Source organism: Pinus tabuliformis, chromosome 9 (genome assembly GCF_031772625.1).
Source record: "Pinus tabuliformis cultivar Carrire ecotype Pingquan chromosome 9, CPIR1, whole genome shotgun sequence".
Lineage (NCBI taxonomy): Eukaryota > Viridiplantae > Streptophyta > Pinopsida > Pinales > Pinaceae > Pinus > Pinus tabuliformis.
The window spans coordinates 818,387,785-818,400,212 of NC_142307.1; the positions used below are offsets into that span (position 1 = coordinate 818,387,785).

General features: G+C 37.6%; 1 protein-coding gene across 2 annotated transcripts in view; it reads left to right on the top strand.

Annotated features, from left to right (window-relative positions):
* Window positions 1-11,748, top strand: part of LOC149151304 (indigoidine synthase A family protein) — a 351,057-nt gene extending 339,309 nt beyond the window's left edge. For both annotated transcript variants that reach the window (XM_089438524.1, XM_089438525.1), the window contains exons 10-13: window positions 10,591-10,636; window positions 10,742-10,862; window positions 10,991-11,076; window positions 11,310-11,748. In XM_089438524.1, coding sequence (XP_089294650.1) covers window positions 10,591-10,636; window positions 10,742-10,862; window positions 10,991-11,076; window positions 11,310-11,404 — 348 coding nt within the window. In that variant the 3' untranslated portion in view covers window positions 11,405-11,748. The remainder of the gene's footprint in view (window positions 1-10,590; window positions 10,637-10,741; window positions 10,863-10,990; window positions 11,077-11,309) is intronic.
* The last annotated feature ends 680 nt before the right edge of the window (window positions 11,749-12,428 follow it).

A 12,428-nucleotide genomic window follows, 5' to 3' on the forward strand; every position in this document is an offset into this window, starting at 1 on the left:
ATACATTGATAGATGAAGAAGTAGCTGATGTTTTGACTAAATTTTTTCCCAATAAGAAGCTTGAGTATTTTAGAAGTAACCTTGGATTAGTTGATATCTCCTATTTGATTGAGAGGGAGAGATGATGAGTTGTTGTACCTTAGGCTAAACAACTTGTATGATGGTACTTAGGGTTTTTTTCTTGGCAGGTACCCTAGATGATACCTAGATCCCTTTTAGGGTTGGTACCTTGGCAAGTAGCCTAGTTGATACCTAGATCCCTGTTAGGGTTGGTATCTTGGCAGATAGCCTAGATGATACCTAGATCCCTGTTAGGGTTGGTATCTTGGCAGGTAGCCTAGATGATACCTAGATCCCTGTTAGGGTTGGTGTCTTGGCAGGTAGCCTAGATGGTACCTAGATCCTTGTTGGGTTGGTACCTTGGCAGTAGCCTAGATGATGCCTAGATCCCTGTTAGGGTTGGTACCTTGGAAGGTAGCCTAGATGGTATCTAGATCCCTGTTGGGTTGATACCTTGGCAGTAGCTTAGATGGTACCTAGATCCCTTGATGGGTTGATACCTTGACAGTTAGCCTAGATGGTATCTAGATCCCTAGCATTGTATATGCTAACTATGATACTCTTCTTAGAACATTTCAACTTGAGGTCATCCTTGTACCATTTGTACAATTATGAATACCTCCCTAGTTAAGAGGGAGTGTTGAAAATGTAACTATGCTTGGTTTTCACAATTATTATTGTACTTATATCATTATATATTTATTGTAAAAGTGAAAAGAAGAAAAAATAAAATTATTTTTGAAGCATGGGTTTCATGTTCTTTTTATTTATCAACTAGGTCAAGCATGTTCTTCATGCTTCTAGGGTTTACTTGAGTCAAAAGAGTCCTTATCATATGTATAAGACCCTTCTTGGGCATTTGTATGATGAAAGAAAAATTTATTGAGTCAAGAAAGTAAAAAAGACCTCCGTCACCAAGTCGGCCCTGCTTGTATGAAGTCGGCCTTGTGGAGGGCTATTCGACCCCATAAAAAGGCTATATATTAATGATGACTTCGACCTCTTTTGGCATCCATCCATCACAAGTTTGATCTGTAATAAGAAGAGAAAAGACAAGTGTGAAGGTGAAGAAAAAGAGAAAAAGTCAAGTAGAAGAAATCCAAGTTTTTGAGCCTCCTGTCACATGTGCGAAGTTTCTAGGGTTATCATGTGATTTGCATGGTTCGAGAATTGCAGGGTGAGTTGTAGACCTATTCAAGAGGGATGAAACCTTGAAGATCAAATTTTGATGGAGTTGACCTTTGTTGACTTTGGGAGACTTTGACTCATATGAAAGAGGATCTTTTGGAGGGATGACTTGGTGATTAGAGAAGGTCTTGGACTTTGTCTAGAGGTCTTGGATGTGTTGGAAAATCCATATAGGTGGCAGTTAAACAATTTTCCTCTTAATGACATTAACTTGTGATATTTTCATTATTAGCATTTAATCTCTTGGTTATCTTTTTTTTATCATCAAGATTAATGCCAAGCAACAAATAAAAGAGAACACAAGATATAGGCACACTGCTAGGGAAAAACCCCCTCGAGGGGAAAACCCAGTCACAAAATTCTTCCTTCATTAGATTCAAGATAAGACGACCATGACTGTTACAAACTAGACTAGACTCCCTCCATCAAGTCATCTTTCTTTGACTATACTTGTCATCGTATTTGCACCGAGACATCATCCTTATCACAGTCATGACACCGAGATCTCCTCATTGTGATTCCATCTAAACCTCATCATTGTCATGACACTGAGATCTTCCCCTTTGTGGAGACACCAGAAAATTTACTGTGATGGAAAACCTTCTTCCTGAGATTCCACCGAGACCTTGTCCTTGAGATAGCACCGAGACTTCTCTATGAGATTTATACAAAATCTTCTTTGCTGTGATCATCTTTATGATCTATCTGAATTCATGTCCTATAGTAGCTACGAAACATTACCTTCGTACTTGCTTGATTCTGTCATCTCACTGAAACTTCTACTTTGAAATCCAAACTATTCTGTGGTCAGTAATGCAAAACCTCAGCCTGGTATATATAGTAGTTTGCCTATCTTAAATGAGCTGACATGACCATTATGAACAATTGTGTCTCCATTTTATGGTTAGGTTGACTTGAGTTATGTTAATTGAAGTCGACTTGTAGATAATCTATTTGAGGCTGACTTGAATACTTCGAGTAGGTAATTTGCTGAAGAGGATGACTTGATGGAGGAGCCTTTGACCCAACAATAAATGACTTTAACAATAACATAAAGCCTACAATGGAGGCTTGACCTATAATTGACCCAAGCATGAAACCCATCCTTTAATAAGTCAATTCAGTATAATAATAAATTGTTTTCTTTTACTTTTGACAAATATATTACATTTTGACTTCAAGGACAATAATGAAGACCGAACCTAGTTACATTTTCCAACACTCCCTCTTAACTAGGGAGGTATTCATATTTACATATAATCAAAGATGTACATGGAAGATCTTAATACATCATCTTTGAAGAAGTTTAGGCACCACAATTCCATGGAATAGATACCTGACCAAGGCAATCTATCCATTGGTTTCTCAACAATTTAGGCACCACAATGCCACGGACTAGATTCTTGACCAGGGCAATCTATCCATTGGTCTCTCAACAATTTAGTCACCACAATGCCACAAGCTAGATTCTTGACCAAGGTAATCTATTCAGGTGGGACTAAGATGGACTCAAGCTTTTAGCCTCTCTAGGTATCATCAGGCTTATTGGCTAACCATCAACTCAAGAATCCAGGTGCATGTCAGAGCTCAATGACCAACGCCACCTTTCCAACTTCGAAACCTAGACATCAACACAAAGTGTCATCCAGATGTCCTCCCAGGTAGTGATTCACTCACAAAGCCTCATCACCCCTTGATCCAACAGATCACTGATAACAAATCTCTCCCAATCAAACTGATTGGTAACCAACATGCTATCAACACCTTCGAGTGATTCACCTATATAATCACAACCCCAATCAATAATATGTACATAATCAAATACAAACCTTTGGGGTCTTCTAGACAACTTGATGTTGCTTCTCAACTTTTCATAGTAGGACTATCAATCGAATCTTTGATAGAAGATTCCTCAATCATACACTTTCCTTTCCTACTTCCCATGTAGCAACATATCCTCCGAAATTCATTCTTCAATTAAAACCAAGCTATGCCCTCCCTCTCAACCAGGGAGCACTTCTTTATCCGGACTCCCTCTTAATCTTAGGGAGATCTCTTCTATTCAAGCTTCCTCAGGGAGATCAACTTCTTCTTTTCGTTATCAGAGAATCTTTCGTGGCTTCCAACCATTTCATCAGAGTTATCATTATCCTTATCATGCTTATCACATCAACGAGCATCTTCACCATATTGAAGATTGTGTACCTGCACAACTTAGATAGCAAGTACAACCAAGTCTATAGAAGCATGAAGTTAGCCATATCAGAATCACGGAAGCATTTCAACTTTATACATATCAGATACCCAGACTTAATTACAAACAAGAGACATATACTCTTCAACATCTTGTTAGGGACTTTGTCATAAACCCTATACTACTTCATAACAACTTTCATTCCATCTAGGGTTTCAATGTTTTTTCCAAAGGTATGACATACCGTATTTCAACATGTAGCAAACTCTAGAAACAATTCAAACAAATATAGATCTACAAAGCATCTAACAACTTTCAGAATTCATATGTTATAGGGTTTCATACAAATCCTATATTTCATATAAAAGAATTAATCAAAACCAGTCACAGTGTATTAAACATGACCAGCTTCCACTAGGGTTAGTTGCAAACCCTAGATTTTCAATCAAACATCAATCCCAACCAAAACTCAGATACAAATCTCAAACTATCACATTGTCATCAGAGATTTTCTCTTCTACTAAGGTTTAACTCCAAAACCCTAGAATACTATCATCTTAGAAAGACAAATTTTGACTAGGGCTTAGTTCCAAACCCTAGGATTCATGACCATCGAAAATAGGCCAACTCATACATCTAGGACTACATCATCATGCATAGGCACATCATATGTCAGACAACATTAATATATTAGACATATCTTGTCCTAGAATAGTCTAGGATTTCAACTGAATGGACACATACCTAGGGTTTCATTTCTAGGACTCTATAACAAGGGTTTTGCTTATAGACCCAACCAAACCCTAAGAATCTCAGGTTTCATAACATAGCAAAACAAACCCAACAATACCAAAACTTCAAAGGTTCGAGATTTTAGACAAACATCATTCAACCCTAACAAGTTAAGATTTCACGATCATACCGAAATCCAAACATCATCAACTTCAAATAGCATTTCACAATAACCCTAAGCAGGCTAGCGTCTCTCACATTGTCAGCATACCTTTAGGTTAGGGTTTTCCAGAGAACTTGTCTAGGGTTCTACAAGATCATTTAAGAATATGAGGAGGGGTAGATTTATCAAGAGATGAATCTAGACATAATGATGTTAGTAATGTAATGCAAACTTCAAAAATAAGATAAAGAGAATTTTATAAGATATATAGACATACCTGGAGGTGGATATGTTTCTTGAAAAACCTAGTAAGGATTCCTTGAAGTGTTTTCTTTGTACTAGGCCAAGATCCTATAATACATATTTACAAGCAAACAACGTGATACTAAGAATGTGATTTAATTTCTTAGGTTATATTTCCTACATAGCCAAGAAGGATGGAATTCTATGAAAAGTCATTCTTTTTCTCAATCAAGGACTTTTCCTTGGAATCCTAGATTACTTGTAAATCCTAGAGGGAGAGGATTAAGGTTCTAAGAGTACATTCTTAATCTTAGACTAGATAGAAACAAGGATTATATGAACCATAATAGAAATTCAAATGCTTATATACATACCTTGTGATTTCATACCTTTAATTTGATAACTTGTAGTACCAATACTTGGTTCCTTGTACTCAGATCCTCTTCAAGTTGTTTCCTTGGACTGTCAATTTCAATTTCCATAGACTTTAGATTCTTTATGTAATGACCGAGTTTTCTTCATGTGGAAGCATAATAGCAAACTGTGAGAGCATGACACTGAATTGTGGAAGCATAGAACTCATCTTTTCACCAAGTCGGATATCTTTGTCACTGTGGAGGCATCGAAACCATCTTTGTCTCAATGTAGGGGTCTCGAAACTTTCCTCTTTGTGGTAGTACTGAGGTGCCACTGTAATATCTCCGAAATTATGGCGACTGTGGAGGTACTGAACTGTGGAAATACCAAATCCATGTAATAGCATCAATGTTATGTATCCAGTCATTCTCACTGTGTTGACAGTGAAACCTTCTCATGGTGATAGAATTGAACCCTTATCATTGTAGTGATACTGTGACCTCTTTGAAATAGTATTGAGCCTTTCTCACTGTGATATCACCACTGTGATAGAATCGAGTCTCATATACTATATTAGCATTACTAGAATAGCACCAAGTTGAGGTCACAAGATCATAATACTGTGGCAGCACCGAGACTGTGTTGATATGGTGGCTGAGATGACATGGAGACCCTTCTTCTTCTGCCTGTGATTATACCGAGAGCACACTTGAGATATTTGAAATTTTCTCACTTGTGTAACAACACTGAACCCATTTCACTGTAGTCTGTAATAATCTCAGAGATTCGATCTTCTATGGTAGCATCGAGATCATCCGATCTGCTGTAGTGAGTTCCATTAGTTTCATTAGCCCAGAACTGCATTTGACCAATACCATAGCTCTGATACCATGTTGGAAAATCCATATAGGTGGCAGTTAAATGATTTTCCTCTTAATGACATGAACTTGTGATATTTTCATTATTATCATTTAATCTCTTAATATCTTTTCTTATCATCAAGATTAATGCCAAGCAACAAATAAAACATAACACAAGATATAAGCACGTTGCTAGGGCAAAACCCCCCTCGAGGGGAAAACCCAGTCACAAAATTCTTCCTTCATTAGATTCAAGATAAGACGACCATGACTCTTACAAACTAGACTAGACTCCCTCCAACAAGTCATCTTTCTTTGACTATACTTGTCATTGTATTTGCACCGAGACATCATCATTATCACAGTCATGACACCGAGATCTCCTCATTGTGATTCGACTGAAACCTCATCATTGTCATGAAATTGAGATCTTCTCCTCAGTGGAGACACCAAAACCTTTACTGTGATGGAAAACCTTCTTCCTGAGATTCTACCGAGACCTTGTCCTTGAGATAGCACCGAGATCTGAGAGATAGCACCGAGACTTCTCCTTTGAGATTTATATGAAATCTTCTTTGCGGTGATCTATCCGAACTCTTGTCTTGTAGTAGCACCAAAACATTACCTCCGAACTTGCTTGATTCTGTCATCTCATCGAAACTTCTACTCTGAAATCCGAACTGTTATGTGTTGAGTAATGTGAAACCTCAACCTAGTATATATAGTAGTTTTCCTATCTTAATGAGTCGACATGACCATTATGAACAATTGTGTCTCCATTTTATGGTAAGGCCAACTTGAGTTATGTTAATTGAAGTTGACTTGTAGATAATCTATTTGAGGTTGACTTGAATACTTCGAGTAGGTAATTTGCTGAAGAGGATGACTTGATGGAGGAGCCTTTGACCCAACAATAAATGACTTTGACAATAACCTAAAGCCTACAATGGAGGCTTGACCTATAATTGACCCAAGCATGAAACCCATGCTTTAATAAGTCAATTCAATTTAATAATAAATTATTTTCTTTTCTTTTGACAAATATATTACATTTTGAGTTCAAGTACAATAATGAAGACCGAACCTAGTTACATTTTCCAATAGGATGTGTCATTTTGACTTGGACCTTGGTTCTATAAGAAGAAAAGTTTTATTGGAATTTTCCCCTAGGAGAGGGGTTTTCCCCTAGCTGATAGCCTACATCTTGTGTCTTTTGTTCTTGTTATCTTCATACATTTATGATTTATTAATTGCTTGAAGAAAGAAGAAACAATAAAGAATTAAAGGCCAACACAAAATCACAAGTAATTATCAAGAAAAGAGGAATAAAAACCCTAATTTCTACCTAGATTGATTTCTCAACACATATGGCATATCATTATCAAGAAGTGAATGTCAGGGGTTGCTGGCTGGCTATCCAATGCAAGAGAAAAGTTTTCTCCTATGGGGTTACCCATTTGGGTGGGAAACAAGGAGCATGCCCAAAAGGTTTGAAGAATGTCTTGGATTTTGGGAGTATGTTCCTAGGAGTTCTCCCCAAGTGTACCCACTCAGAGTGCGGTTCAAGGTAGGGGAAGGGGTGGGCGACACTTTTGGCAACCTTGGTGTGGACAAGAGGGACCATCCCTACTTCCCAAGGGCCTCAATGACATTGCTAGTGCAGGTCCCATACTAGTAGGTAGATGAGATCATTCAAAGTTCGAAAACCCAACAACAGATGATCTCCTCCAATTAGCAACACAATGTGTAGTCTAGATATTCCTTGTGCTGTTCTTCTAGACAACCTTCTATATTGAGTTTTCTCTATTCGTTTTGCATTGTTAGGAGAGATAGATCTAGCAGACCATGACTTCTTGCATCATTACTTGTATTCTAGTTTTTGGATCCATCTTTGTTGTTCTTCTCCTAGAGTGATAACTTTCTTTTAGAGTCTAGGGCTTTTTAGACTTTAGCTTAGATTGATGCTTGTTGTTTCTTGTGTTATATAGGAGCTATTTTGATGCTCGCACTTTTGAATGACATCATTATATCCATCATTCCCATTGAACTACTTTAGTGGCCATTTGTTGAACTTTAATAAAATATCTTATCTTATTTAGTCCCATTGGCATGTTTTGCTCACTTGTGGACATTAATCATATCTTATGTAAATCCATTATTGAATCAAATCCTATCCATTTTCAATCCTTACATTATCTAGTTCTTTACAAAATCCCTTGAGGAATATAGTCTAGGAAAAATATTGTGAAAGATCTTATTCAACTATTGATGATGGAGATCAAAATGAGATCAAATCTCGAGCTATTTTTGAACAAAGTTAAAATAAGGAGATCATATCCGGTTCTACTTCTTTCTTTAAGACTCTAATTAAGGTTCTCTTTCTAGCTTGCTTTAAGACTCCCTTGTACCATCAATTTTTTTTATTTTTTTATTTTTAGGATGCATCTTCGATCCTTTTTTCCTTTTGCTCCTACAATCAATGTATACTCCTGACTAAGGATGCGTAGCTCCACCAATGTTATGTGTGCTTCTTCTGGTGTAGAGGGTTGGATTTGATAGGAACAAAATCACACTCTGTAGGATTAGTATGCTATGTTTCCAGAAGGTGGCATCATGTTCACCTACCTATAGCACTTGATCCTTCCACCCATCATCATGAACTGGGGGCAAGCTTCATGCTTGCAAGCATGATGACCCCCCTGACCACTTTTGGGGTTGATAATTATTCAGCAACTAGGACGCTCGGTGTTGCTCGAAAGTTGTTTAGTCGGCTTTGAACTCCCAGAAAGCACTTGGCCGCAAGCTCGTATCCTTCCTTGATGTCGGTAACGAGACCCAGGGAGATAAGTATAAAGCCCTTCTTTCTAATAATGAGTAAATAGCTGGACAATCCTCGTACTTCCTTCCTCGCCTGACATTATGCCCGTGTAGATGAACCCAGTAATTCAAATTGCACCTAATATTGTGTAGCCACTTAGTGTTGCGGTGCCTTCCATTCTACCTAAGCCGCTTGAGTGGTGGCGGAACCTCTCTCTATCTAGCTGCCGGGTTAGCGAATAAATGCTTCGTATCACACGAACCAGGCTTGAAAGGGGTGCAACTGAGTATCCAACATAAGAAGCATGAGTCCTAGTTTCCTTGCTGTTAGATTTTCAGCCCTCAGCTGAGCAGACTGTACAAATGGAACAATTAATTAGTAGGGTAAAAGTGGCTTATCACCAAGGTTCTTGACTAGGGGAAAAGTACCTGATCCTTTGGGCATTGCCGAGTTGATTTATGAGTAAGTAATGGTTCTGCAGCTCCATTGATTAGGGAAGATCTTTGCTAATGGTAACGGTGTAAAGATATATATGGGGGAATACCGAGGGTGGGATGGATAGCTACAGGGGGAAAAAAGGATGGAGCCATAGGGTGGAAAGAAAGAATGTTAGGTAGGTACCTTCCAGATAGAAACTTGATTTCATCTGGTCCTCGGCCGTTAATGGAATAAAGGATTGGCTTTCATCCGCTGGAAGAACCACTCTTTTTGACATGTCTCAATGGGATCAATTCGGAAATGCGAAGTGGACAGGCTAGAAACTGTTGTTCTTGCCCAGCTTCGGGAGCAATTTGATCGGTTAATCAATTTGTTGAGAGGGGCAGCCCCTCTGGCGTTGAAGGCCAAGGATGCAAGAGGATGGGGTCCCAAAGAGGATTGACAAGAAAACCCAAGCTCATAAGCCCGCCCATTAGCCCTCTAGTATACCACTCTCTAATACCCTTCCTTAGTAAAGCCCTCAGAACCGTACATGAGAGTTTCCTACCTCATACGGCTCAATCCACTATTCTTTAGTCCTCTACCAAAATTTCCAAAGAATTGGTGCACATCTGCTTTGGAGAACGTAACATTATATAGAAATTGCTATAGTTACGAGTCCTCCCTTGGTCGTGTCAGGGCCATTTGACACCTTGTAGATCTTTACAGAAGTATAGTGCCTCTTAAATCAATTGCTTAAGAAGGGAACACCTTTTGTGGGGGATGAAAGGTACCAGAATGCTTTCTAGAGATTTAAGGATATGTTGCTCACTCCGCTTACCTTAATCTCACCAAAACTTGATCGTCCTTTCTTACTATATGTGTTTACGTCTGACTAGGCTAAATCAGATAAGAAAAGAGAATAAGATCTAATATTACTAAGAAACCTGAAAACAACTCTACGTGATGCTTAGAGTGCTATAGTATTATGTTCAAGTTATTAGCCTATCTTTGCAGTTTTGAAATTTTCCACCATAGCCAGTAATTAATAATGATTTATGTTTGTTTTGTACATCTATAAATATATCAAAACCTTAATTATGTGGAAACCCTCTATCCTAGAACCAAAGATTTAGGAGCATTTGCTACTTCTTCCACCAATTTGCTTCCCAAACGATCCTCTAGATACATTGGGAAAACAAAGTTCTCTGACACATGCTTTCACCAGCTAGGTATGAACTGATTGGAGAAAAGACAGGTCCAGGTTGTCAAATTTATTTATTTTATTAATTCAATATGCTTCTTGAACATCAATTTTATTTTTGTCATGCAAATTCTCCTAGAAGATGTCTTCCCACCAATGTTTCATCTGACTGAGAATCTCTTTGTTTGGATTTGACATGCCTTTAATTCAATTCAATTCTTCTGTTGAAATCCTATGCAACTGGCTTATTTTTTTTGTCCTTAGATGAATGGACATAATGCAAAAGCTGCAAAGAACTAACATGTTTGTGTACATGTTCAAGGCTGAAACATTTTTCTGGTTTGGAACATGCAGGCGCCTTGTCGTGTCAATTCTCCAGAGGAGTGTGCTAAACTAATTGGTTAGTAGAAAGCATCTCTGTTAGTTATGGTACGACATATGGTGAGTTTTGTTTGTTTTGATTCTTGCAAATTTTTCTTTTAACCAGATATATTTATCTTGTCAGATTCAAATATTAAACTGGGCCTTGGAAGTGGACTAATAATTGCAGTACCAATTCCGGAGGCCAGTGAAGCTGCTGGGAATTTAATAGAGTCTGCCATACAGACTGTTGTGAAAGAAACTGTGTATGTTTGTTGTTTTCCATTTTATTAGTTTGTTCTCTTTGTTACAATCAAATAAGAGGTATCTTATGTTAGTTCTTTTTGATAAATGTCACTGTTAGTTTTTTTTACGTGCATGTTGAATTGGCCAGGGAGAAGAATATTACTGGTAATGCGGCAACCCCTTACATTCTTGCGCGAGTAAATGAGCTGACTGGGGGAGCCTCACTAACTGCAAGTATCCTTTTCATTGTGTTAGTGCTCTGTTGCAGATTTGTTTCTTGCAATTCTAGTATTTGTGTGCCACTGCATTGCTTTTTTTTCTTTAGCATGCTTTTCTTCACTATGCTTCTTATGGTTTTTGAGCCCAAGAAAGATGAAATAGTAGGATGTGTCCATGAATATCCTAGCATCAATGTGCATGTCATGTACCCTGCAACTGTAGATATTGTTTTTTATTAACAATTACAGATATTGCATTGGTCAAGAATAATGCTTATATTGGAGCAAAAGTTGCAGTTTCTTTGATGAGGCAACGGGATTCTTCATTCCATTCTGCAAATTGACAATTGCTTTGTTAGCTGTTTGGAGCTCCAGAAGAAAGAGTTGGGCCCGTCTATCTGCAACTTCCTTTATGTTGCATTATTTTACAGGGTTGCATTTATAGAAAGATAAATGCAACATGACTTCAAAAAACTAGAACTGGTTCAGGGCATTCCATAATGTCCTCACTTCTGCTGGGCCTTTATGTTTAGGAAGACTCATTTGTGAGGTGCAGGTGCCAATAAATAGTAATGCACGCTAGTATTTTAGATGTTTATTCATTTCTTTCATATCCATACTTCAAAAACCAAAACTGTAAATTGTTTACAATTCTGAAGTTTCAATGTTGACAGATCGCTCCTTATAATGACAATCTTTACCTCAAATTAGTAGAGTGTAAAGCTTATCCATCACTATTTAACTTTAATGCATATGTTTTAGCAATTTTTATAAAATTTCAACAAGCCAGTAAAGCTTATCCATCACTATTTAAATTCTATGCCCATGTTTTAGCAATTTTTATAAAATTTGAACAAGTGCGTAAGCATTCTTTTTTAGATGTTTATTCATTTCTTCGATAATTATACTTCAAAAGCCAAAACTGTGAATTGTTTACAATGCTGAAGATTCCACGTTGACAGATCCCTCCTTATAATGACAATCTTTTCCTCAAATTAGTATTAAGTGTAAAGATTATCCATCACTATTTAACTGTTTTGCATATGTTTTAGCCATTTTTATAAAATTTCAACAAGTGCGTAAGCATCTACTAGATGGTAACTTGTGCTTCAAGCAATAGACGATAATCCACTTTCAACATAATGTTTTCTGTTATTTGTTATAGGCTTTATGCGATAGATATTTCGGCACACAAATACACACTGGGATTTGATCCACGTACTTGGAAAACTACATTAATTTTTGTTTTAATTATCGTATAGATTAGTGGGGTGGCAGGAGGGGAGGGATTCTCTTGAATCCCAAAGAAAATCAAGTCGTAAAGTATTTCTGGGTGTCGATAAGAGGACGAATAATCTAACTGAAATG